The sequence below is a fragment of the Brachionichthys hirsutus genome, chromosome 21 (assembly GCF_040956055.1).
Source record: "Brachionichthys hirsutus isolate HB-005 chromosome 21, CSIRO-AGI_Bhir_v1, whole genome shotgun sequence".
Classification (NCBI taxonomy): Eukaryota; Metazoa; Chordata; class Actinopteri; order Lophiiformes; family Brachionichthyidae; genus Brachionichthys; species Brachionichthys hirsutus.
The window spans coordinates 5,613,468-5,639,823 of NC_090917.1; the positions used below are offsets into that span (position 1 = coordinate 5,613,468).

The 26,356-nt window shown below is 45.8% G+C and overlaps 4 protein-coding genes across 4 annotated transcripts; 1 reads left to right on the forward strand and 3 right to left on the reverse strand.

The window, feature by feature from the left end:
* Nucleotides 1-576: 576 nt before the first annotated feature.
* On the reverse strand, nucleotides 577-5,487 carry znf646 (zinc finger protein 646). Its single transcript, XM_068754689.1, has 3 exons — nucleotides 2,927-5,487; nucleotides 1,744-2,817; nucleotides 577-1,462 (listed from the first exon to the last, which is right to left on the reverse strand). The coding sequence occupies exons 1-3, from the start codon at nucleotides 5,482-5,484 to the stop codon at nucleotides 577-579; spliced, it is 4,518 nt and encodes a 1,505-aa protein (XP_068610790.1). The 5' UTR covers nucleotides 5,485-5,487.
* A 1,372-nt stretch (nucleotides 5,488-6,859) lies between these two features.
* Nucleotides 6,860-9,528, forward strand: znf668 (zinc finger protein 668). Its single transcript, XM_068754426.1, is given in 5 exon segments — nucleotides 6,860-6,874; nucleotides 6,876-6,929; nucleotides 6,932-6,946; nucleotides 6,949-6,987; nucleotides 7,603-9,528. Coding segments are annotated over 5 exon segments (2,049 nt in total).
* A 1,139-nt stretch (nucleotides 9,529-10,667) lies between these two features.
* Nucleotides 10,668-18,237, reverse strand: LOC137910257 (circularly permutated Ras protein 1-like). Its single transcript, XM_068754698.1, has 20 exons — nucleotides 18,150-18,237; nucleotides 17,222-17,473; nucleotides 16,544-16,762; nucleotides 16,290-16,418; nucleotides 16,131-16,211; nucleotides 15,952-16,025; nucleotides 15,663-15,848; nucleotides 15,539-15,580; nucleotides 15,212-15,301; nucleotides 14,921-15,072; nucleotides 14,748-14,829; nucleotides 14,107-14,237; nucleotides 13,865-13,949; nucleotides 13,641-13,747; nucleotides 13,425-13,537; nucleotides 12,684-12,795; nucleotides 12,095-12,235; nucleotides 11,324-11,417; nucleotides 11,210-11,236; nucleotides 10,668-11,129 (listed from the first exon to the last, which is right to left on the reverse strand). The coding sequence occupies exons 1-20, from the start codon at nucleotides 18,235-18,237 to the stop codon at nucleotides 11,025-11,027; spliced, it is 2,310 nt and encodes a 769-aa protein (XP_068610799.1). The 3' UTR covers nucleotides 10,668-11,024.
* A 1,224-nt stretch (nucleotides 18,238-19,461) lies between these two features.
* Nucleotides 19,462-25,215, reverse strand: LOC137909934 (protein kinase C and casein kinase substrate in neurons protein 1-like). The gene is made up of 10 exons (XM_068754365.1): nucleotides 25,112-25,215; nucleotides 24,201-24,275; nucleotides 23,942-24,098; nucleotides 23,502-23,737; nucleotides 22,504-22,659; nucleotides 21,956-22,131; nucleotides 21,750-21,870; nucleotides 20,995-21,062; nucleotides 20,804-20,883; nucleotides 19,462-20,077 (listed from the first exon to the last, which is right to left on the reverse strand). Exons 2-10 carry the CDS (start codon nucleotides 24,255-24,257, stop codon nucleotides 19,950-19,952), a joined length of 1,179 nt encoding a protein of 392 aa, XP_068610466.1. The 5' UTR covers nucleotides 24,258-24,275; nucleotides 25,112-25,215; the 3' UTR covers nucleotides 19,462-19,949.
* Between the last annotated feature and the right edge of the window lie 1,141 nt (nucleotides 25,216-26,356).

Genomic DNA, 26,356 nt, shown 5'->3' on the forward strand with positions numbered 1-26,356 from the left:
CTCTCTTTCAGTAAATCGCTCTGCCACTGACCTTTGGACGCACCCAGGCGGATTCGTCCTGCCCTGCGGGACAGATCAAAGGGACAGAGAGCAGCCCCTTGGTGACGTCAACAGAGTTAAAGATTCAGCCATAAATATAGTTTGCATTTTTGTTTCCCAAGGAGCGACCGGAGGCACTGAACATTACTTTACAGGCGAGCTCACCGACAGCACTGTCCTACGGAAGCACGGCGCCAGTGTTGATGTTCTACGAGGAACCTGGGCTGCACTTCGGCGTACACTTTGGTTGTTTGGCTTCCCCATCGAGGAGTGAACGGTGACTAATATGTTTAGGATCACCTTGCCCTGTATTCTGGAATTCTGCGTCATCAAATAAAAACATCCAGCCGACTGATAATCCCTCTGGAGATCGTTCGGTGATTTCTCTCGCGGAGGTAAGACTGGAAAGTCTGTAATGAAATGTCTCCGAAAAAGGAGCTTCTGTCAGGATAAAAGGAGCACTTTCTGAAAATATACTGTTTTACAATTATTGATAGAGGCATAAACAAAGGGGGACGAGTGAAAGGACCACATACTTCAAAGGAACGATCCCATGTCCAAGTCCATAAAGGAGTTAGCATCCAGGCTGAAAGAAGAGTCGTAGGTCTGGGCGTTCTGGTGCATCTTCTGATGGTGCCGCAGGTTGGACTTGCTGGAAAAGCTCTTGTCGCACAGCTGGCAGGCGAAGGGCTTCTCTTTGGTGTGAATCCGCCGGTGACACACGAGCTGGGTGGACACACGGAACGCCTTCCCACACTCCGAACACTGGTAGCGCTTGGGCTCCGTGTGAATGCGCCGGTGGTTCTTCAGCGCCATCAGGTTGGTGAACTCCTTCTGGCACACGGAGCAGAAGAAGGCGCCCGTCTTGTGGCTGTTCTTGTGGTTGAGGAGGGAGCCGGCGTGGCGGTACGTCCGGCCGCAGTGCTCGCAGACGTGGCCCTTCTCCTCCGCGGACTCGTTAATCTGAGAATTAGCGACGCTTTCCGGAATGTGAGACAACGGCGGCGGGACCTGCCTGTGCATCCCGTCCGCCGCCGCAGTCTGGTGAATTCCGGCGTCCCAGCGGGCGTTCTTACCAACAGGCACGTCCACATTGTGTCGATAGGGGTCCTGAGCCCGGTGGTGCCCGTCCCGGTGCCGCTGGTAGCTGGCCGCGTCGGGAAAGCTCTGCTGGCAGAGGTCGCAGGCCGTGCAGCGTTCCTTGGCGTGCACGTCCATGTGGCTCTGCAGGTGCGGCACCAGACAGAACGTCTTCCCGCACTCGGGGCAGCAGTGACGCCTCATCTGGGAGTGGATCTGCAGAGTGACGGGATCGGGAAACGTCTGGAGACACAGGGCGCAGTGGTGGAGGCTTTCGGAGTGCGTCTTTTTGTGGTTGAGGAGGGAGCCGGCGTGCCGGTAAGAGCGTCCGCACAGGTCGCACCTGCGGCAGAGGTACGTTCACGTTCAACGGCGGATTAAATTCATTCACCCAACAGCTTCATTATTTAGAACTTGCAAATTGCTCATAAAATAACAGCCGGTAAATCAATAAGAGTCTGAAACTGGTATTTGTTTTTACAAAAAAAAACAGAAATAAACGTTTCCTCAAACTCACATTTGTCAGTTCTCTGCAGCATCGTCTGCCGACTGATGCAGATAAATCAGCTTTAGGATCATTTTGGGTACGTGCAGACTGAAACCGAAGACGAGGCAGAAACTCACGTGAAGCATTTGTCCGCTCTCTCTGCCGGCTGGACTCCGGCTCTCAGCGAGTTCTCCTGACCAGGGTGGCAGCGGTGCCTCTTCAGACCCGACCTGCCCTGGAAGCCCTTCCCACACGCAGGGCAGCCGAAGCGGCTCTCCGCCCGGTTGTGGACCCTCTGATGGTTGTGCAGGACGCTGGCCAGGCGGAAGGCTTTCCCGCACGTGAGGCACACGTACTTCTTCTTCTGCGTGTGGATGCGCGTGTGGTTGCGCAGCGCCATGGGGTTAGTGAAGGGCTTGGAGCAGAACGTGCAGCTGAAATGTCCCGTCTTGTGGGTGTTCTTGTGGTTCAGCAGTGAACCCGCGTGGCGGTAGCTGCGATCGCAGACGTCGCACGTGAACCGACGCTCCTCTTTGTTTGAGCGCAGGCCCGTCTGCGCGTCGCTTCTGCCCGCAGCTCCGTCGCAGACGTGGGACGTCAGCTGATCAATAGAGAAGAAGGCCCGATGACATTCCTTACATTTGGAGGCTCGAGTTTTCAGGCCCCTCCTTCCTCTGGCCGCATCTTTTCGGAGGTCTGCGCAAACGTGGGCTAGCAGCTGCTTCTTCCCCCTAAAGCCTCTCCCACACTTCTGGCAGGAGTGCTTTCTAAAAGCAAAGTGGGTACGCAGGTGGTTCTTCATCGCGAGCTGATTGGAGTACGTGTTGGCGCAAACGGAGCAGCAATATTCACCTGTTTTATGGGAGTTTCTGTGGTTGACCAGACTTCCTGCGTGGCGGTACGTGCGCCCACACTGGTCACAGGCGAACGGCCTTTTGTCGCCCGCGTCCTCGGATTTGACCGAGGCCTGAGACGATCGTCTCGCGCTCCCTTCGGGTAGCTGCTTGCAGCGGCGGGAGGACGTCGAACCCTGATTGGCGTCTGAAGCTCTGGGCTGCGATCCCGCGTCTGACTTTCCATTCATCTGCATGAGGGCCTGGATCTGGTCGTTGAGCTCCTGGATTTTGGCCTGGTTCTCTTTGTGCCTTCTCAGGTGATTCGATAGCTGTTTCTGAATTTTGAAGGCTTTCCCACACTCGTGGCAAGTATGTCTAGGGGAGGAGAACAGACACGGGGTTAACTCTTTGCTTGCCGAACAGGAATGAGAGGAAGCGCAACATTTCTCCTGCATTAACAACACGCATTCCTGCTTGAACTCACCTCTTTATGTCGAAGTGGGACCTGTGGTGATTTTTCAGGGCCAAGAGGTTGTAGAAGCGTTTCTGGCAGACCAGGCACCTGAACACACCAGTTTTGTGGGACTTTTTGTGGTTGAGGAGGGATCCAGCGTGCCTGTACGACCGGCCGCACTCATCGCACTTATACTGGCGATATCTGTCGTCCTCTTTCAGCCTGCTTGCGTCTTCGTGCTGGAGAACGTCATTCGCCTTTATTTCCTCTTCCTCGCGCGTCGACTCATCTTTCCTTTCAGCCGTGCAGCTGTGATTCTCAAGATGATAGTAGCTGGAGCAGAAGACGCCGCAGGTGCCGCAGATGACGCTCTGTGGCTCCTCTCTGCCTTCAGACACACCGCCGACGTCGATTTGAGAACGATTAACGCCGTCTTCCCGATCGTTTTCGTGTACGAGCTGATGAATTAACAAATCCTGCCTGTTGGCAAAGCTTTCTCCGCAGGTGCTACAGATCATCATCTCTCCAGACTCGTCGTCTTTTGCGTCTTCGTGCGAGGACATGGAAGACGGCCCCGAGCTTGCCGGAGTGCCGTGGGACTGCGTGTGCCCTCGGAGGTGGCTCCGCAGGGCCCTCATGCTGGTGTAGCTGTTTCCACATATAGAGCACTGATACAGATCTCCGTCGTCGTCCTCCTCCTCCTCTTCAGCACCTTCGCCTTCTCTTCCACCATTTGGCTGATCGCCGCCCATGTCTTTGCGAACATCATGTTCAAAATAATTCTGCTCATTGTCATCACTCAGACCGTTAAAGTCCACGTCACAGTCTGGATCCTCGATCGCACAGTGGCCGTTCCTCTCCTGAAAGTTGACGTTGCTGTCATAGTCACTGCTGGTAACGTCGTGCTGCTGCTGCTGGAGCAGTGGGCAGCAGTGAGACCTGATCCCTGCGATATCGGCGAAGGTCTCGCCGCAGTCTGCACACATGTGCCTCTGCAGCAGGTGTTCGTTGTGAGGTAGATGCACAGTTACGTCCTGGGAAAAGTCCTGATTAAAGTCCTCGTGGTATAAAAGCCCACTGCTGTGGCCAGTCTTGTTCTCCCGCTCCTCCTCCTCCTCCTCCTCCTCTTCTTCTTCATCTTCTTGCGAGGAGAAGCGGCCCTGTTGGCTGTCCAGAGTGAGAGGCTCTGAGGAGAGCCAGTCTCCGCCGGCGACGAGGCCGAACGATGACGACTGAGCTTTGTGAAGGCGAAGGTGACTCTTGAGAGCGGCCAGGTGAGGATAGCTCTTCCTGCAGACGGAACACTGGTAAATCCCCACCTGGTGCGACCGCTTGTGGTTGATGAGGCTCCCGGAGTGTCGGTAGCTTTTGCTGCAGATTTGACACTTAAAGGGACGCTCATCGGAATCTGCGGGCGAAGCCTCTTCCATTTCAGTCGCGTCGTCGGCGTTTTGTGTCTGAGCAGGAATATTTGCGTCCGTGACCGAGGGTCCTCCCCGAGTGCCGCTGCCAGACGGTGCTTGATTCACGGAGCAGTCCGAGTACACGCGACCGCTGCCTTTAAAGTTCTCCCGTGGCTGATCGAAACCGCCACAATTACCTGCTGATAATATAGTAGGAACATTATTTATAGGCGATGCATAAAAATGTGCCTCAGTCGAGGCAATGCTATTGTCATATGATACATCGTGGTTTTCTTGCAGCCCAAACGACAGCGATGAAGAGTTGTGCATTTGGATGTGTTCCTGGAACTCCTCGTCACCGGGGAATAGAACCTGACACAAATGGCAAAAATTTACTCGGGCATCCTGGCGCTGCGTTGGAAACTGGTCCAGCGGAGCGCACGCGTACGAGCCCCCCACCGAGCCCCCCACCGAGCCGGGCGCCGCCCCGCTTCTTCTCTTGTGAGTCCTCTGGTGGCTGTAGAGAGCAGCCATGTTACCGAACAGTTTAAAACACACGGTGCACTCAAACATCCCCATTTGGTGAGTCTTTTTATGGTTGGTCAGGCTCCGATAATGGATGTACGATTTGTCACACAAATCGCATTTGAACGGACGATTTCCTGCAGCGTCAGCGGCCTCAGATTGTGGATCGCAAACAACGTCCGTCTCGTCATCCGGGCTATCTTTGACGGGTGCCGACTGCTCACCGTCGTTTTCAGCGTCCTGCGCGAGACGATCTCCGTCTGCTCTACCGTACGACCGCTCCTTTACTCGTCTCGAGAGATGAACCCTCTCGTGCGTAGCCAACTGCGATGCCAGGCGGAAGCTTTTTCCACATTCCGCACAGGAGTACTTCTTCTGCGAAGTGTGACTCCGGATATGACTCTTGAGGGCCAAGGTGTTCGAGTTTTCTTTACCACATATGTTGCACCGAAAAGAACCCAACTCGTGCGTCTTTCTGTGGTTCGCTAGGCTTCCGGCGTGCCTGTATCCACGTCCACACTCGTCACATTTAAATTTACGTCCTTCTTCAAGCTGAACGTGCGTGTCCATGTGATCCAGCAGACTGGGCATGTTGGGACACACGGCGCCACACTGCTTGCAAGGAAAGCCTGTTGTCCTCCCAGGGTCTTGCAGTGCCATTACAAGATAGCGATTGGATGAAGTGCGCCAGACACAGAGCGTGGGAACATGCAGGCGGGGAATGCATCAGATGCCTTTAGGGTCTGCGTATAAACAATGTTGTTCTTAACAATAAGATCCAACGAGTATCCAAGGAGGGAACAACAGCGGAGGATATTGAGGGCAGGTCCAGGGAAAGGTGTGACTTCAGTTTAAGAAGAAAATCGAGCTGTTGAGGGCAGAACAGAAACAGGTCTTCATAAAATGAGCAATATAGATAACAATACAGTGTTGAAGCATCTAATGCTTTCTGTTATGCAACTAACAACTGAAACTAGGAACCTTGCACACATTTCTACTTCACGTGTTGACCTAAGATTCAACCCCAAACCGGTTTATACTCAAGGAGAAACGGTAAATGCGTCATAATGCAGCGCAAACAAATATAAAAATTTGAATAAAAAAAGTTAGCTGAAAACATTAGCCCACATGTAATGTTTGCAGCGCATCTCTGACAGCATGCTAAATCAGCTATGTCAATAAACCTGCTAGCGCCTCTCTCGCCGTGCTTATTGCCATTAAACATATCCACATCATCCTAAAACATGAATAAAAACAAAATAAAAATACGCACTATCATCAAGTTATCATAAAAAGAGGACATTTTAACAAAGGTTACACTTGCATGACCGGAATGTGAGCTAACATTAGCGCGAGACCAGCCAGCTAGCACCACCACGGCTAGCTAAACAAACATTGCACCAAAAAGCCAAGAACTCTTTTCAACGCGGAGCCACAGCGTAACGAAAAGCCTTAAATGAAATACCTGCAGCAGTTATACGACAACGTAAGCCTCCGGCGATGCATTTCCATTCATTGTTTTCTTTAGCGTTGTTTATACCTAAAGGGCAACCCCCATTTTTGTAGCAGATGTCTTTTCCTCACGTCCCTACCTCCACATTGCTCTTGTTGCTAGGAAACAGGAAATGTGCAACAGAGAAATGATTCCCTCTACAAGTAAGAAACAAGGATAGACAAAAAAGTTAAAACAAGCTCAAGTGAGCTCTGCGCTTAAGTAATCACAAACATAAAACACACAAATTAAAGATTTGAAACTTTAATCTCGCTGCATAACCGCTGGCTTTGGTAAAAACCATAAAATAATTAAAAGCTGCTTGACTGCTAACTATGTTAGCATAATGCAGCTAGCTTTAGCACTCGCTTATGAGTGCTGCAAATATCTTCTCTTCGCTTTTGCTTGGTCAGCACGTTACCGTCAGGATATCTACTAGCTTTTAGGACTTCCACGCTTTATTGTGTTATTTTTTTGTGTTAAGTTTGGTTTTTTTTTGCGATCACACGCTTTGCATGTCGCCCGCTCCGCTTCGTCATCAACATGGTCCTAGAGCCGCCCCTCATCCCGAGCCAGTGAACAGCATTCATCGTGTCACAGTAAATGCATTCGTGTGTGCCTAAACCATTTCCCCCAAGCACGGCCGACCAACTATTAATGCCCCGATTGAGGTAAGAAAGTCTTATCTTGGTTTTCGAATGCACATAAAAGGGCAAAACAGCCAAATGTTGGCAAATCCGTCCCTTGAAAATCAGTGTTATGGTAATGTCGAGTGAATGCGGCGCAGCCTGCGGTCCTAAAGCCAGCCATTTTGAGTTAGAGAATTTCTAGCAAAAAAAACAAACAAACAAAGCTAGCAGGAACGGATACGTACACGTCGTAGCCGGTTGTTAGCGGCGGAGTGACGCATGGTCTTTGATCCTCGTTCCCGGTCGGGTCCATGCCTGTCATTAGCGCCCAGCGGTCTTTGTCATCGCGCTCCCAACTTCCTCCGGCATCCCGGCGGCTAGCTTATTGTCCCGTAGGTCCTAATGCCAGCCATTTTGTGATTTAACGCACACGCCACATGATTCCTGTTGTCATCTTACTGTTTCCTCATTCAGGCTCAAACATATCGAATGTCTGCCCTTCTCATTCATATCTGTGACACTACTTATCCTGATGTCTGTGGATTAAGCGTCCATTCCAATACAGCATCACCATGTTGCCATTTATTCTAAACTCCGGTATTATAATTTTTTTAAATAATCTCTTTGCAGATCTAAACAAAAATGGCCTCTCCTCAGCCTGGTAGCCCCCCTCCTGCGCTGGATGAACAAACCCAGCAAGGGGAAGGTTTGATAAAGGACCAGCCTGCTAAAAAACGTGGCAGAGGCAGGCCTCCGAAAGCCAAACCTTCTTTCAAATGCTCTGCCTGCACAGAGGTCTTCAGGAGTCTGCCATCTTTGCGGAGCCACAAGCTTTCAGCACATGCGAAAGACCATCAGCACCAACACCCGTGTTCTCAGTGCGATAAAAGGTTCTCGAGCAAAGCGCAGCTCTCAAAGCACGAGCGCGCTCACTCGTCGCAGCGCCCGTTCCAGTGTCCCGACTGTCACAAGGCTTACAAGACCCCCACGGAGCTGCGCAACCACAGCCGCTCTCACACGGGGGAGAAACCGTTTGTGTGCGCGGATTGCGGCAAGGCCTTCATGCAGGCGATATGCTTAAGGATCCACATGACGCAGCACAGCGGCGAGCGCCCCTACTCCTGCCGCCAGTGCTCCAAGAGCTACCCGACCCTGTCCAAACTGAAGGTCCACATGCGCTCGCACACGGGAGAGAAGCCGTACTTCTGCGTCGAGTGCGGCAAGAGCTTCGCCGACCCCTCGGTGTTCCGAAAACACCGGAGGAACCACCAAGGCCATCGGCCGTACGCTTGTGACGAGTGTGGGAAGACGTACACGGAGCTGAAGGACCTGAAGAACCACGAGCGCTCGCACACGGGAGAAAAGCCCTACCTGTGCTCTGACTGTGGGAAGGCCTTCTCGCGCTCCTCCTCGCTGGCGTGCCATCAGCGCATCCACTCCCAGAACAAGCCCTACCAGTGCGAGCAGTGCGGCAAGGGCTTCACCCAGCTGTCCTCCTACCAGTCTCACCTGCGGACTCACTCCGGCGAGAAGCCCTTCCTCTGCCCGCAGTGTGGCAAGATGTTTTCCGACCCATCCAGCTTCCGCCGCCACCAGCGCGCCCACCTGGGTTTCAAGCCGTACCCCTGTGACAAGTGCCCCAAGAGGTTCAGGCAGCCGGCCGATCTGGCCGTGCACGAACGCGTCCACTCTGGCGAGCGGCCTTACAAGTGCCAGAGCTGCGACAAGGCCTTCGTCGCTTCCTGGGACCTTCGGCGCCACATGCTCGTCCACACGGGGCTCAGGCCCTTTTCCTGCACCGAGTGCGACAAGTCGTTTGCGGAGCGCTCCAGCCTCAACAAACACCGGCGCGTGCACTCGGGAGAGCGGCCGTTCAAATGCGAGGAGTGTCTGAAATCATTTGTGGTTTCCTCAAGCCTGCGTAAACACGAGCGAACTCATCTCGCCGAGCCCCCCGGGCCGCAGCAGGAGGATAAAGATCCCGCATCGGCGCCCGGCCTCGCCGCCCACACGACTCTCCCTCAGTTCTCTTGTACTCACTGCGACGCCACATTTGGAAGCTGGGATGCGGTTCAGGCGCACGAGAGTCTTCACTCCGTCGACGCCGGCCCCCAGACGGTCACCAAAGTCCTACCGCTGGGCTCGCACGTCTGCGAAACCTGCCAGGCCGGCTTCCCCCAGCTGGCAGACCTGCAGGAGCACGAGAAGCGGCATCCCAAGCCGAGGCCTCACGTCTGCAGCAGCTGCGGCAAAGGCTTCGCCAACAAGTCCGGACTCCGTAAACACCAGAAGATCCACTCCAGCAGCAAGCCCCACAGCTGCCCCCACTGCGGCAAGGCCTTCCTGTTCGCCGCTTACCTTCGGAAGCACTTACGGACTCACGCAGATGTTCCGCCAGCTGCCCAGCAACTGAGCGACATGAACATTATTCACACGGACCCGCTGCCGTCTCCACCGCCCCCCAGCGAGGTCCCCCCCTCCAATGTGGAGCCCAGCACCTTATCCCTGACGGTCCCAGTGGCGCTTCCTGTGACTGCGTTTCCGGCTCTCCCGGAGTACCTGGTCAAAGAGGAGGGACTTTAAGCTGTCTTCGCTGGCTTGGACTTTTGAGACCACAAACATTTAGCCATTTGGCCTTTGATCTTTTAGGATGGTGGGACTGATTTTGACTTGAGTGTAATTTTTTTTTATTATAAAATCTTCAATGAAAAAACAATTCAAGATGCTTTCTTTCCTGCCGATTGTTCGGGCTTTGTGTTTTAAATATGTTGTGTATAATTATGCAAACTGTGCTGTAAATGAGCTACTATGAATTTTTAATAACGTTAATATTAAACCTTCATTCTTATCACATTTAGCTTATTGAATTCCATGATTTTACATTTTGGTGGTGCAAATTATTAAATTGTAGCCATTTTACTGCGTGTTAATCAAATAATTCTACATTATTATTATTATTAATGTTGTTATGTAAGGGAAACAACTGCATTTCAATATATTATGTCAGGGGGATTGGAGTTTTGTACCCATAAATACATGTGAATGCATAAAGTTTGAGTCCGTAATTGTTCCGTGCAGCATTTCTGATCGACGGAGATTTGACCGCTGAAGAAGGGGTTGGGTTTACGGCTAATCCTCATGTAATAAAAGCACAATTGAAGAAAAGATTAATCACAGTTTGGTTAGTACACTTTTGGGATTGTTCGGTTGAGATTCCCGTTGAATGCACGGACTCGTGGCAGCCATGGCAACGAGCCGGATCCCCATGCACCGCCACCTGCAGCGCGGCTTCCTGCGGTTTGGCTTCCTGTGCATCCGTCTGTGGACTGAGCTGCCCATCACCACTCTGGAATCTGATTCCTCACCGATCAGCAGGAGGCTAGCATCTCCACCAAAGCCTTTTTAAATACACACTAGCACATGCTGCTTGCTCGATAAATCATCTGCAGTCTGTATTGGTAATTCATTCCGTTGGATCATGGAACGGTTTCCCTAAACATGTCTGCTCAGGGTTTCATTTTCAGGTTGTATGAGCTGCCTAGAGAAACACGAGTCCGTTTACGCTTTGGCTTCCATGTCAGGTATGATTATTTAAATTAATGACTGAAGTGGGTGAGGGGGGGGGGGGGGGGGGGTATACATCCATCCTTCAATAAAGCTTCCACAGAAAACAACCAAATACTGAAGCGGGGGCTTTTGCTATTTAGGAATTTGATCATTTGTATTTTGTTTTATTTCCAGGGTTAAATGTTGCTTCTGATGAGGGCTTCTTGAGCGTAACCCAAAAACTGTTGAATAATTTTGCACAAAACTTTAAGTACACATCTCTACAGGAATTGTAGTATTTCTAAGATCTGTATTTAACAATAATTCCAATTAACAGGAACAAATCTACAAAGTTTCTTTCGAGCAGGCTCAATAAAATGTCCCCGTGGCAGAGGATTCTGGGCATTTCATGCTTATTTACTTTCATTCTTCCATTTCTTCACAATATTCTCATTAAAAATACACAAATAACACGACTACTTTAAAAGTGTTTGCATTGTTGGATATCCTGATTCAGTGCATATTTGTTAACTTCATAATGTATTTGGGTGGACTTGAAGTTGACTCTTCCGCGAGATGGACTTCCTGTTGCTGTTCTTCATGCTGTAGAGAAGCGCTGCTCCGGCATCTGTGAGTGACTGTTTGGGCGGAGAGGAAGTTAAGAGCAAAGCATTCTATCACTGAACAGTGTGTCTTCTCAGGATATGACACGACTCACCTGTGAGTCCGAATAAACAGATTGTCTCTGGAAAAAAAATAAAAGTTAAGTGTTTACTTGTATTGTTTTTGTGTAATTGTACTGAAACGGATGAAAAATACTGTAAAAGCTCACCCGCGTAAACTGTTGTATGCAGTTGTATATTGGCTCCATGGTTTCTACCCAGTCTTTGTACGTCTGTTTGTCCTCAGCACTGCGATTGTGCTCTCTGGAAGAAGACACACGCTCGTTTCGGCAATGGCTTAAGAAATGAAATCTACTGACAACAATAAAGTTATAATAAAAATGAGCAAACGAACTTAAACCCAAAACAATTATTTTGAAAGAATCATAAAATTATGTTGTTTTTTTTAACAAATTGTCAGGATTACTTATGAATGCTTGAATTTCTAAAATGACAATTATCTTAAAACATAAAGAAAACCAACAGTTCTAATGAGACAGTTCATTTAGTATTAAATATTCATCAGCTCACTTATCAATATCTCTCAACTAAATTAAAGCATTTGATACTAAATACTATTTTACTTGTTTCATTTGACCATCTCAAAGTCAAAGTAGCTTTATTTGCCAATTCCTTCACATACATACAAGGATTGGAGAGGACTTTTCTACACTCCTACGGTGAAACAGATAAGGTGCATAGGCACACATGTCTGATACTAAAAAAATAAAATAAAATAGACATAAAACCACACGACAGTCAGAGGAAACTTCACGCAGCATCTCAGTTTCCTTCCCGACCTTTGCCTTGTTTCTAAGTATTGACTGTCTGCCTACGTAACACCAGCATGCTTCAAACTAGTCAGGACGTAAAGCTCTCCCTGCATGCTTCCCACGCGATAATATCAGTAAGCGCTTCCCCCCATCCCTGTTGCTACTTACATTGCTCTCTCGATCAGCTTCCTGTGCAGCTCGCATTCCCTACTGGCATTGAGGAAGCGGCCCCTCACGGCCAGAGCAGCGCTGGCCTGTGAAGAGTTGAGCTGAATGATGGCCAGGGATAGAGAGGACAGGACCGCAGAGCTGAAAGCATTGAGCACGTTTGTCATTAGAGTGCTTCTCAGCATTCGGCCTTGTGCTTCAAACGCATCATTCTCGGGCCACAAACATTGAATTGCATGTCATTCATGCAGTTTCTAGAATTGAGAGGTTTATTTACTGTGCAAATGTTAGAATGGATGGGACTTGTGATTCATGCGGTGTGCTAATTTCTGCTCTGGTATCTCAGCAACAGCCGCTCTCCTTGGATTTTCATGGCTGCTTCGCCTCAAGGTTCACTCAGATTGGAATACAATAATACATCTAATAAATTCTTGTCCTCTGGGTGAGTAGCCATCGTTTATTAAAGATACCACAAGATAATGAATGTCTTATTTAAGCTCACACGGAGGCCAGAAGCACTCGACCTGCACAGTACAGCAGTGATGAATGGGCTTCAAAACAAAGTAATTATGAAAACGTCCTTCTTCACCTGTCGTTGGTAACGTCTCGGTCTGAAGTGATCACCCGGAGCATCTTCTGTCCATTCCTCTGCCTGTACCTGACCTGCAGCTGGATGGACACATGGCTACCAGAAGGTGGCGCTGACATGGAAAGCAAGCGCAGAACAAATACAAATAATGATGAAAATATGATTTCATGCATTTAGAGGACAAAGATGCTGACCTGCTTCGTGCTACAGATTGAGAGGCACAAAATAATCCAGCAAATATAAGTGGTGTAAATGGTCAAACAGCACTGTGGTGCTGGTCACTGGTCATACTGGCTCAAAGAAACCAGCAACACCAGCCGTTTGCTGCAGACTGTGAGCCAAGATTCAGGTTGGACTACTGCAGAATAATGTCATTAAATCTATGAAGTGCATGTAATGAAATAGGAATAAAAATCAACAGGTATTCTCCAATGTGATTTAGAATTCAACATCCTGCCACGTTAAATGTTGACACAAATTCATGTCACATTAGACAGCAGTTTAGTCTGAGCCAAAGCAGCGGATGTCCAACGACAGCGGGCGTCTCGAGCCTTGAAACGTGAATTTGCTCAAAATGTTCTGTGTTTCTCAGACAGACCGGTAGTTCTATCTTTTACTTGGATCCATCTACTCGTCACATCTGCGATGACTCGACTAGAGTATAGCTCCGAAACAAGGACGTTATTGAGAAGCACACGAAATAATACTGACGCGCGTTGGCAGTCATACAAACAGACCAACCTTCTGCATCCTGCTCACTGGCTCCAAACTGAAAGGTGATCTCTGTCTCTGGGCCGACGTTCCCCACCTCTCTGGTCCCTTGGTGTCCTCCCTCCTTCTCTCCTCGCACACCCCTAGACCAAAGGACAACATAATATACGATGCATCTTCCAGCTAGCATATACCCAAGGAAGAATTTAGAGACAATCACATATGAGGTATAAGAGCAGATCTTACAGTGACTGGGGCAGCAATAGTGTGACGGAGCAATGTGTAGCTATGGTCCTGTTCTCAATGATCTGTTCAAACTCTGAGTGCAACATGTTGGGACTTGCTATCACCACCTAGGGGACAGCACACACACACAAGACGAGCAGACTTGATCGGTAATAAATGTAATCAATAAAATGTCAAAACAATATGACTCCTGTAGTTTGATCACAAAATACAAGTTCTCTCACTGTCCCCCCAGTGCGATCTGCCAGTCTTCCCAGCTCGTCCAGCCGGCAGTCTGTTCCTTCTATGGACAGCACAGACACCGTCACGCTGAGAAAAGGAAGATATGTCCGTGTCAACTTCAAAGTCACACATTATTAGTATTAAAATTAGAAACAGACGTCATGTTAGTCGAGCATCAGTAAATGCATGTGCATAAGAAAAATAATATTTATTCCATTCATGACATCAAGAGACGACGACCAACCCGTTATTAGCGGCATATTCGCCAAGATCTTTGTAGAAGATGGTGGATGAGAGAAGGGTCCGAGCGTCAGAATCCTCCACCTCGAGATCCCCCAACTCTGTGTTTGCCTTCCCATCTGTACAGATAATCACCTTCGAGATCAGCAGGGATAGCACATCAGGATAGTGTTCACTTTGTTTTCAGAGAACACAAAAAAATACTAACGTGAATTTTTTTTTTTTTTTGGGTCATATTATTATTACTAATTCACATAAACTTTGTGACAGTGCAAACCTTTAAAGATTTAGTAGAAAAAAAAGCAAACAAGCAAAAAAACTAATAAAAACTAATAATAATGACGTGCAACTAGCAAGAGATGTTGGAGAAATGCAATGTTTACTCCTTCAGCAGGGAGAGATGAAGGACTACAGATAAAACGATATACAGGTATTCAAATATTCCTTTTGCATTGAGTTTTGTTTGTTTATGGGGTTGCACATCTGTCATAAATAAATGCATGATGCGCATGAACTTATGCTGAATTTACGCAATGATCACTTTTTATCAGTCACGTGTGCATGCAAAACTGTACATCTTCTAAAATATGCAAATACACTGGTATGGTCTTGTATGTGAAACTGACTTCATAGAACAAATCCTACCTTGGACCCTGGATGTTTGGAGGCTGTGGAAATTGCCAGAAGAGCAGCAGGGCCGAGAGCTGTGGTCCCGCTTTCAGATAATCTTTCACCGAGAGGGAAAGGTAAAGTTACAATCTTAGAATAAAAGACATCATGATTAAAATATGAACCAAGCTTTTTATTTTTTGTCTGACCCCAAAATCTGTTCCTCCAAGTATTCCTTGCTTTGTGAGAGATGAGGCGGACTGGGAAAACAGGCTCCAGCTTTTTTCAGATAGTCGCTGTCGGTCAAGTCGGCGCCACTCAGACAAAATGATGTGAAATTGTGAAATCCGTGCACTGTCACCTGGCAACAAGAGAATTAGAGGAGGAAAAAAAAAAGAAGACGCTTTAAGCAGTTTTCTGTGTGAGATTCTGAAAAACAGATTAAATATGAGACAGATTCAAACAAACAGAAATAAATAAGTAACAAAATGCGTGTGTACCCGATAGTTGAAGGTGATGAGCCCCACTCGTATGTCAGGGTGCTGGTGACTAAGCGTCTGAACACACTGCAGCACGGCTCCCTGCACAAACTGGCTCCAATACACAGACATTGCATCGTTGAACGGCCGTGGCTTTATGTGGGGCTTGTACTCAAACGGCATTATCTTCATCTCATCAATGCAGATTTCCATGTCAACCTAACATTCTGTGCTACTTAGAGATTTTGCACTATTTGATAAATATCTCTCGCTGAATTTGCATTGTTTTAAGAGTTCCACTAAGTTTCAAAAACACCCCGCCCCCCCCCAAAAAAGGGAATAACTCACGTTAAGACGGGATCGTTGGATAACATGTCCTCCCTCCGTCACCTTAAAGCAACAACATTTCAGTTTGAGTGTCATTTCCATAACAAACAATAAACATCTGTGTTATTCGTAAAGTCGATTTCACCTGGGAGGTGATTCTCATGGAGCCTGAGATGTCGATGCAGAAGATCAACAGAGATTCTGCCGCGCTCGCAAGATTTTCCTGAGGATGGAGCCAAAAGAGGCCGTCCCTGTAACCAGTCAGGAGTTGTTGTGGGATACTGGGAGAACTGGTCAGCGCCCGGGGCTGACAGAAGTAACACACGCTGACCTATGGTTCAACAAGTGGAGAGAACGCTAAGTGGGAGCAGCCGCTAACAAAACTGTCTGCAACAATCAGCCAACGGCAGTTATGAAATGCAGTTTGTAGTTACCACATTGTCATAGAAGGAGTCCAGCACAGAACCGCACTGGGAGCAGGAGTTGGGATCTCCTTCTACTGTCTGCACTGGAAAATTAAAAATGTGATTGTCATAATCAGCCGGTAAGACTGAGGGTCAGAATTGACGACAGAAAGGGAATGCTTTAATGGTGATGATAAAAGTCTTCTGACCTCTGTCGCCTGAGAGCAATTTCCCTAAACTGATGAGGACCACATTAGGATTCCCAGGCAGAGGCCCCTTATCCATTGATCCTGGATCAGAAGCGACACAATCTTTGAATCATAGATCTTTGGAGGGTGTAACAAATTCAGAATGACTGTTGGAGTTACCTTTAGAAGAAGGTGCTGCGACAAGCGACGAGGTAGGAGGTGATTTCTGAGTTGAGTTGGATGAGGGTAACACGGCCAAGTACACTGGCGTCGACCTCAGGAATGAAGGTCTCGGAGGAAGCGGGGGAGCTGAGGGTTGAGAGGAGGAAGAATAAACTCGGGTGATCTATTTGGTGCTTAAAAGTATTTGGAAATAAGTCTGGAAAATGCAGCGTCCTGTGTGAATGGACAGAAACAAGGAGTCATCTGTTTACGTGATGTCTTGACCAACACGCTGCTCGTATCAGCTGGCGGCTTCTGCTGGGCCCCCGTGCCTTCTGGTAAAGTGTACGAGTAGTCTGGGTCCCAGGGTTGCAAGTTCCAATCTGGCTCACTTTTAGGGAGGTCATGAGTACCGGTAAGTTTCTGGCTGTCGGTGCTGGCTGAAGGTGACGTCTGGGCTGCTGCAGGTCTCATGTTTGGTGGAAGAAGAGCTGTTTAAAGTAGAGAGGCTTAATGTTTTCTTGGAAATTTATAATACAAAAAAGAGCATTACTGTACTCTGAACAAGAGTAATGATATTTCAACAGTTTAAGAGCAAACCCTGCAAATATATTTAGTATCATATGTCACACCTGTGAAAAAAAAAACAAGCCTCACTTATCATACTGTATCTAAAGTCCCTTTAGCACATGTAGTATTTTGGTGTAAATATATACTGTAAATATAATTTTTTGTCCCGGTTGGCCTAAATGTTTGTGATGCTAGAGAGCCAAATGCTTCTGATTAAATTAAGCTTTCCAAATTATGATAAAAAAAATATTTCAACGACTAAAATGGCCATGCCAAAATGTTTGGCATGTTTGTTGGGGTGTGACCTAGTGGTCAACATTTATTTAAGACAACCTGTGTGATTAAACCAGCTCAGGAATACATTTACACTTTCATAGCACCTGTTTTTTTCCGAGGAGGCGTCGCCTGCTGAGGAGCTGCAGAAGTGCTTGTCTCTGGTTTATTGTGAAAAGCTGCATTTTCATAGAAGCAAGCCGGCTTCACAGGCTTCACCACCTCCCTGTTCTTATCCGACTGGTCAATAATCCTTCCTTGAACTGGAAGGGATTTTTCTGGTTTGCCATCTGCAGAGCTTGTTGGAGGTGGAGGCGGAGGAATGCGAGGACGGACGCGGTTAGCAGGGGGCAGAAGAGCTGCAAAGAATTTGAAAAAGCTGTTCAGGCAAACAAAAGCAACCGATGCAGCAACACAGAAAAGAAAAAGTGGTTCAGGCTATGAGGAAGACAAAAAAAAAAAAATCCTGAGAGTGTTATCTCATCAAGGAATCATACAGACAGGACAAGTGGGACTTTGTGTGGTTGTGTCTAGCCTGGATTGCGTAATACATAATTGTACTTGAAAAACCAGTTGTGCTCTGGGTAATGGCAAAAATCCACCTGTAGATTCTTTTTATATTCAAAAAGGTGTCAGCAATTCAATTGTTATGCGATCAAATACATCTCTATAAATCTTTTCATTCATGACATTTCCAATAGCGCCTTTTGAATTTCACTCGTAAATAGATCCTACAGCAGGTCGAGTGTCGGCGATAGCGGAACCAAAGGTTTGTGCGCCTTTCTTTTTGTTTTCTTTCAAACTGGTGAGTCAGCAAAGGAGACATTTAAATCTGTCACTAGAATCTGTCATTTTCTGAGTTTTAAATTGGATTTTCTGTATTCTGTATTCCATGTATCTGACTTTCCGTGGAAGTGAAAATCGTATACGATAACAGGAAAGTAGACCCAGGAATGTCTTATCTGTCATTTAAAACCAGCACATTTAAATCTTTTTTATTTGTCATGTGTGGGGGGAGTTTGAAAGAAATCCCACCTGAACGCTTAAAGGCATTGATGTTGGGTTCTTGGTCGGCCTTCTGAGTCACTGGTGGCACGTAAACAAACCCACAGGCAAATTCCATTGAGTCGCCGTGCTTGGGAGAGAAAGGATGTATTTTACACCTTCTAACACAGAGTAGAGGCTTTCATGAACTAGCAATAAATTGAAAGAAACAACTTTTATAGAGTACAATTAAAAAGAACGAATCTAGAAATAAGAACTCCTAAGAGATACTCACACACGCAGGCCGGCTCGATCGCTAATCGTAGAGTGCAGCGGCGACAAAACCCTCCCAGATCGCAGAAACTTTCAGCTGCTGTGCTGTTTCTGTACGGTCTAACTGGCATCTTGTACAACAGGTTTTTTTTTTTTTTTGTGAGAGTTCTGTATGATAAAAAAAAAAAAGTGGGGCATGAACAAAGCAACATTTTGGAAGGTTGGTCAGTTTTACAGCTTATTACATAACTCTGGTTAAACATTTCTTGAATGTAAATAAAATGGGCGGGGCCTCAGACAGAGGGAAGGAACAGGTCAAAGGTCAGAATGATTCATGTTGTGTTAAAGGGTCATGGACCGTACTGTAAAATACTTCCATCCAGCTTACACAGATGAATAAATGTTAGTCCTATTATATGTCATGCTATTGTTGTTGCAGTGTTTATCGGTGGGGTGAAAGACAATCTTCAAGCATTGTTGGTAATGTAGCTGCTTTTTGAATGTCCATTCAATCTAAAGAGGAGGCGAGGAATGAACACGAGCTGAAAAGCAAAAGAAAACAAAAGAAAATAATATGATTTCAAAACAATCCAATATATCAATATTTGAAAGTTCTTTGGGTTCCACACTGTCACTATTTTAATTTCATTATTTGCTCTTTTGTCTTCTGTGTTGATGATCGAAGTCCGAGGCTTTTCTTGTGAGCTTTGAGCTAAATGCAAAGATGCTTAATCAGACTGCTGTTCAATATTTACCATATTTTACATGTTGACATGCTAGTAAATGCTAATAAGAATGAAATATGACGAACAGCTGATGTGCTATTAGTTTGGTTATAAACCAAAGGACTGGAAAGATTACACATTTGACCAGGAGAGGATGCATGAAACGCTGTACAGCCATACAGCGATCCCTTAGGAAGACATTTCAATATTACATTTTCACTACAACTCAGGGTTTTGCTAAAGTAAAAGTCAGGTGGTCCCTACAAACCATCCACAGAAGGCCATAACTGTCTGGACAAAATCATAATTTTTGCATTGTGGTAATAAAAAGAAAGAAAGAAAGAAAGAAATGTCAATGGGACAGATGACGGACAAATCAATTCCACTTTTATTTTGGAAATCCGTTCCCTCAGTCAAACTATCTCCTGTGTCTTTCCACAAAAATACTTAGTAAGCAAGCATCAACCTTATGGGCATGCACCATTGTAAACCTCTGCCTGGGCAAAGTTCATATTTACCCGCTCTATCTTCATCACCTAATGACTCAGATATAATGACGGTAAATAAATATCTTGTTCTCTCTTGTTTCCTTTTAACATGCTCACATGCAAATGCAGATACAAATACACAGAAAACTACTACACAGTGTTGATAAGTTAATTAATATCTCAGAAACACTCAAACTCAAGCCAAGTGCTAAAAGTAGGTTATAAAATGAAAGCCTTATGAAATCTGACATTTAAAAAATGGCCGGAAAAGGTTGCCTCCAACACATCAGTATTAAAACTTTTTTTTTTTTTTTTTTTTCATTGAACAGAACCGTTTGAGAGAAATAAGATGAGGACACAGCATGTTAAACGGCATCCTGTGACTCGGCAACTTCAACGTAATTAGCGGGGTAGAAGCCCTCCTTTCCTCCGTCAAGGACTCCTCGGCACCAACCCTGGTCGTCCTCCTCCTCCACCTTCAGGAAAACTTCACCTGGGAGGAAGAGATAAAAAAATAATTATGCAAAAATCATTTTATGTACCGGTAGTTAATTCATGTTTTAATAACACCAACCAAACACAAACCTGTCAATTTAAGAACTAGAAAAGGACTCAGAGATCGCTGACCTCCGCCGAGCAGCTCATTTCCCACGTGATTAGAGTTACACCATCCACATCATCAAAAGGTTAAAAATTGTTCTTGGTATCTTTAAACACCAACCATTATCCAGCTTTTCTACAAATCAGTAGAAAAACTGGATAATAAGTAAAGATAATATGCAAGACTACAATGTACATTCCCTGTATATGCGCAGAATATAATGATCTGTAATTGGTATATTATGTGTGCAGAAGTTAATTTAAAGTGACAGTCCAGCTGTCCAAGAAAAACACACTATAACTTCCTGTAAAAACCAATGCAAAAATTACAAGATATACCTGTTAAAGCTACAAGGTGCTTTACAAAAGGACAATATCTGTACTAAAAAAATAAGCAAGTAGTATAGCATAGCATGTAGCACACTATAGTGTCTTGCCACTTTTTGAGTCTAACTTTATATCTTTCAAAATCTGAAGGAAGTAATGAGAAAACCAAAGTTTAATTCTGTTAAATGAAGCCACCTCTCTAAGTCTAAATGTCCGTCTTCCCACTGATGTATATACTTTGCAGGCTTTGCATTAGAATCCTGTTGCAGCTTTAACAATGAGTATGCGTCACCTGCTTTAAACGACAGCTCATCACCCTCCTCTCCCACGTAGTCGTACAGGGCTCGCACCTTCACACCCCCAATCATCACACTAGAGGAGAAGAAAATAAAGAAATAGATGAATATGACTCAATGTGAATATGAAATGTGCAATATTCATTTAAAAGAACATGCATGCAATTCACTACAGTCGACAACTCACGGTCTGCTCTGTTTTCTTTTCTGTTCTCTCTTCTTTCTATTGAGCTTTTTTACTGGTGGGACCCAGTCCTGATGGAAGAGATTAAAAAACAGCTTTCAAATATGCCAATAATTTAATCAAGAAAAATAACTTCAACAAGACAGTGCTCATGGAGAACAGGGCAGCTCAGTTTCCATATTGTGTCATTGCACATTAAAACAATGATCTCATTGGTCGTCATAACGTGACCTGTTGACCATGGAAAACTGTCCTGGGAATTTGGAGTTATATTAGCTATAATGACTAAAAAGTCGTCATTTTCCAGATCAACTCCGTCATGTCCTGTCTCACGGAAACATTTCTGCATCTGCATTTTTATCCCTATCCAGTCCAGATTTTGTGTAATTTGTCCAACCTTCCCATTACGCATCATTAATGAGAGGTTGGGTAATCCTGCAACAAACAGTCAAACGGACAAATAAAGACATGCTGTGCAAGTATTTCTATAACTTTAGGTTATTTTTAGGCTGACTTCAAATATTTATTATATTATTAATATGAATGTTGGTCAAAATGGTAAAAAAACGTAAATGTTTTAGCAAAAGATGCGTTTGAATGACTTTTAAACAAAGTGAGAGATAAAGGGATGTAATTTCAACATGATACGACGACAACAGAACAAAGTTACAAAGTTTGCACAAAAGAACATTATCTTTTAGTTTGGTATTTATTTGTTTGCCATGAGACCTTTTTGCATATGAGACTTTATAACACACCATGATCTTAGGCCAATCGGTGGCCATGCCAGGGCCACGGTTGTTCTTCCACCACTTGAGGTCATCCTGCTCGTCGATGGACATCAGCGTTTGGTGAAGCTCACTGTAAACTGCCTTCACACTGACACACAGACGCAGAGTGGGTTTATCTTTACGCGTCTGAAACAAAACAAAAACACACCCCTCGTCGTGTGACTGCTGCTCACCTCTCATTGTTGGTAATATCAAGATGCCTGTGGATGGAGAGGAAGGTCTGCTTCAGGAAGCTGATCCTCTTCCTCTCCTCCTCCTGCGACTGCTCAAAGATGGCTTCCATCTCCTCCATGTAGCGAGGCGTGGATGACGTCACATCTTCCAGGCTTTTCTCATAGTGTTCTCGCAGCTGCAGGCGACTCATACAGACAGTTTTACGATGAGAAGTTGCCACAGGGGGGAAAAATACACAGAAACATTTTCTTTGTGTTTATTAACAGAGGATGAGCCTAAATGTATACATTTCGCGATGCTCTCAACCTCGTTTCCTATGCTGGGCTCCATAAACACAGAGCAGCGTTAACAATAACACAGATCCATACAAGGAAAAGGTTTGGAATGGCCTTAGAAGACTGAGGCCTGTGTTTAGAGCCGATGCTGTTTCAGCTGAATAAACATCCCAACATGCAGCAAGAACAACAAAACTTTATTTAAATGCAGGCGCTATGAATTTAAATGTACAATGAAGGCACTCCTTACGCAGCACACACAGCCTTCCTACCTTTTCTTTCTCCTCCATGGTCTTCTCTCTGGCGTTTGTGAATCTTTGCTTCTTCTCTGGACTCAACTCGGGGTTTTCACTTGCTAGTTTCTCTTTGTCAATGGCCATCTGCTCCCTCTGACATGATTTGTGGTATGCAACTCGAACTTTCTCCAGCTGTCAAACATACATTAGGGTTACTCAATCGTTACTGGAAGAGAAAGATTCACATTTTCAGAGATATGACTACAGTATTAGCTTTCTTGGTTAAGAAAATATGCAATAACACTCTCTTGTTTTGTCCAGATGATTATCTAGATTAGCAAAAATACAGTAAACAGGGGGGGGGGGGATGGATGCAATAAAGTCCATCCATCCATTTTCTATTCCTACTTATCCTTTGCTGGATCCTAGATCAGACCACACATTGTGTTCTATTTTGAATTTGTACAAAAGACAAAGGAGACTTTAAAAGTGCAATACTGACACATGATATTTAAAGTTTCTACATTTTGAACCAACATTTGTTTTCTTTTTTATTTGTCTAAGAGTCATTTCTGTTGCTCCACCTTTTAGTCTCTCACTCTCTTTGCAGATAACATTCATCATCAGTGCTTTAAAAGTCTTTTTTTTTTGTCGGATTTTAAGAGGATCTATTAGCACAAATATAAAGTCAAACTGTGAGTTGTGTGAAACTTTGATAAGAAACAGCAGCATGGAGTCCATGTTGCACCTCCAGCTTTCTACAGGGCATTTAGTTGGTTGCAGAACTGTAACTACACATCTGGAAAGCGCTAAATGTTACGGACTGGACCTTTAAACAACTATAGAAATAATCATTTGCACTCTTTGACTAGTTCTAAACAGATTAGTAGCATTCTGATTTAGGAAGGATACACATTCCTGAAGATTCTGTATGACTAATCTCAAAAGTCAGCAAACACACACACACACACAGACACACACCCACACACACACACACACACACACTGATTAATCTAAATGACAAACTGCTGGACCTTTGTCAGCTTTTTTGACCAGGGTTTCTGCGCACGTGAAAAACTTGTGTTGTTATCGTGGCTTTCCCTGAACCCGCAGAAGAGTTTCCTCGCAAAGGTCTCCTTCTGCCAGGTCTTCACCCGGTCCCCTTCCTCTGTGATGAGCGACTGGGAGATGGAGGAGTGCAGGGTGGACAGATGCTCAGCAGAAGTGAAGAAACATTGCCACGCCCTCATGAGGGAGCCATAAAGCGGCCCTGGGGAAGGAGAAATCAAACGGACTGAGGAATGACATAACAGAGAGCACAGAAGTGAGTCATGGAACCAAGAGGGAAACGCTGACCTCCACTTGTCCACTGGAAAGTTTCACACAAACACGAATGACGCCAATTCAATAAGAACGATGTGGTGATTTTTAGTTTGCGATAATATGAATTTATCGATTTTTTTCCCACTCTTACTTGAATCCACTATGGACTTCCACTTGCTGCTCCACTGGCTGAGCTGCTGGGCGTACTGTTTCTCCACCTTTGCCCTCTCCACAAAGCAGGCCACGATGTCATTGCATGCCTGGAAGGATTGCTCAGTTCGGTGGACTGTGCTCGCATATTTCCCCGGCTGGGAGGAAGAAAAAAAACCCGGTGTTAATATGTACAATAAAAAGCTTCACCAAGACCCCGGTAATGAAATTGGTTGGGTGTCCGTGAGTCTAATCCTCACCATCCAGAAGCTCTGCTTCTTGGGATTCTCAGGTGGCTCTTTAGGAAGACTTGCCATTATTGTGAACTTATCTGTCTTAGAAAGAAAGAGAGGACTGTTTGTATGAAGGTTAGGGCGTTGCTGGTTGAGATGCATAGCAGGAAAGGAAAGAGAGCTTTAGGCAGCTGTGCAGATACAAGCGGAATTCCTCACAAGCAGCGCTGTCCTCCTTGCATGGCAGGAATCTCTAATATGGGAAAACTTGTGTGTATGTTGCTCAGTTTATTACCATAACAACTTAGATGATCCCGATGATGTATTATTTACATTATAAATGCAAGTGCTTGGATACATCCAAACACTCCGTGTGAGTAAGGGGAGTGCCGCTGCAGCGTCAGACTGGAATTCACAGGGGTGGGATCTGCCTGCAGGAATAGAACAGCTGCTCCGGCATTCTTCCTGTTGACTTCCCAAAATAAACCAGCAAGGAAAGGTCATCTTTCCCTTTGGTCTGTCTAACACGAGGCCTCTTCCACTCCGACTCCTCCTGCCATTCGGCTCAGAGATGAAAGCCTCGAGAGTGAAAGATTTATGACTTTACAAGGGGTAAAAAAAAACTTGTAAAAAGAGGTGGGTACATTTGAGGAATGATGCATGCACAAACACGCAAAGGATGCGGTCCCGTTAAGACTGATTTCTGCCGGACACAGTGGTGACGGCGTACGGCACTGTTGAAAACATGATGGAGTTCACTTTTAGCCTTGACCTTCAGTCTGATTCTGTTCTTGCCCATGCAGAGGCAAAGGTTTGACGCTTTACCTCATTTCGTCACGCAGGAAGCGTTCACAGCAAATCATTTTAATGTTAACAAACCGATAAGAAAGCAAAAAGGGACAACAGAACAATCATGCCAGGGAGAAACCAACACTTACATTTCTCTCTGAATCACCAGTGATTACTCAAGTGACCACTTGTTACTGCATTTCAAGGGCTTGGTAAAGAGTTCTCTCCATTTCTCAGTCCGTCTCCCCCTCCCTCAGTGTGCCTTCCCTCCACTGAACACATGCTTCCCTCTCTCCTCTCTCTGACCCAGTTCTCCCTTGGCATTTAAAGTTACACACACACACACACACACACACACACACACACACACACACACACTGGAGTTTAGAAGTGGGCGTGAGGCACTGAGACAATGCTCTCACGCATGAAGAAAAAAATACTAAACAAACTATAGCACATTTGCATTGTAATCACTCCGATGCTAAATGGCTTCGGGGCAAACAACGAGGGAGGCAGAAACTCACCTTGCTCACACGCCTCTCCTGCTACTTTGGATATTTTAATTCCCAGTCATGCCAGGATGAACTTTTCCTGTTCTTTCTCTTCAGTGCCCTACTTTATGATCATGCCTTGCTTCTTTTGCTCATTGGCGTCCTCCATCACGCTGTATATAATTCTTTTTGACTATGCCCCTCTTACTTACTGGCCTCTCTGCTATTAGAACAGCTGGAAGAAACCCCCTCCCTCTCTCTCTCCCTGTCTGTCCCTCCCCTCTCTCCCAGTAAGGTGCTAATCAGATGCCAAACCATTTAGACTTTATAATGGTGTCATCGTGGCATAGAGTCATGCGAGCGTATTAGTGTGTGTGTGTGTGTGTGTGACAGTGGGAGAGGAGGCGGTTCCCTTGACCTACCTCTCTCCTCGGGTATAGAAATAACAGGTTCTCTGATGATGGGATTTACTGTTCTTTGTATTAGACTGGACATTAAACGTGAACGACGGCCACCTTAGTTCCATGTAAGGATGTTCAAAGGAAGGCCACGTTGTGCTTTGCATGAAGTAATGGGATCATTGCACTCAACTTTTAACAATCCCTGAAGTTACATTTTCTACAAGGTTCAGTTGTGCAATTCCCCCAGATCATGAGTTTTATCTCATCTTAAGGAGCTCACATTTTGTATTCGCCAACCTTAGGTGGGATTTATTACTGCCATTTGTGAGTCGTCATTGTCTATTTTCTAGTTCCCTATAAAATGTTTAAAAAATATATTTTTGGGTGCTGAGGAGCAGTAATGCAAGATGACTGGTTGCCAACTGGCTGCCATACTGTTTCCTATTTCACAACAGATAAGTAAAAACCAAGAACAGCGCCAGCCAGAGCGTCTATTGAGCTG

What these genes read in the sequence shown, in the direction of transcription:
- LOC137910257 (XM_068754698.1), bottom strand. Translation starts at nt 18,237, where the DNA reads ATGGAATTTGCCTGTGGGTTTGTTTACGTGCCACCAGTGACTCAGAAG. An exon ending in ACTCCTTCTATGACAATGTG is followed by an intron (nt 15,849 to 15,951) that starts GTAACTACAAAC and finishes GTTGAACCATAG; the next exon opens with GTCAGCGTGTGTTACTTCTG. An exon ending in GCATACAACAGTTTACGCGG is followed by an intron (nt 11,237 to 11,323) that starts GTGAGCTTTTAC and finishes TTTTTTTTCCAG; the next exon opens with AGACAATCTGTTTATTCGGA.
- LOC137909934 (XM_068754365.1), bottom strand. Translation starts at nt 24,257, where the DNA reads ATGGCAAGTCTTCCTAAAGAGCCACCTGAGAATCCCAAGAAGCAGAGC. An exon ending in AGAAGCAGAGCTTCTGGATG is followed by an intron (nt 24,099 to 24,200) that starts GTGAGGATTAGA and finishes TCTTCCTCCCAG; the next exon opens with CCGGGGAAATATGCGAGCAC. An exon ending in AAAAGAAAACAGAGCAGACC is followed by an intron (nt 20,884 to 20,994) that starts GTGAGTTGTCGA and finishes CTTCTCCTCTAG; the next exon opens with TGTGATGATTGGGGGTGTGA.
- znf646 (XM_068754689.1), bottom strand. Translation starts at nt 5,484, where the DNA reads ATGGCACTGCAAGACCCTGGGAGGACAACAGGCTTTCCTTGCAAGCAG. An exon ending in TCCCACTTCGACATAAAGAG is followed by an intron (nt 2,818 to 2,926) that starts GTGAGTTCAAGC and finishes CTCCTCCCCTAG; the next exon opens with ACATACTTGCCACGAGTGTG. An exon ending in AGAGCGGACAAATGCTTCAC is followed by an intron (nt 1,463 to 1,743) that starts GTGAGTTTCTGC and finishes CCTCTGCCGCAG; the next exon opens with GTGCGACCTGTGCGGACGCT.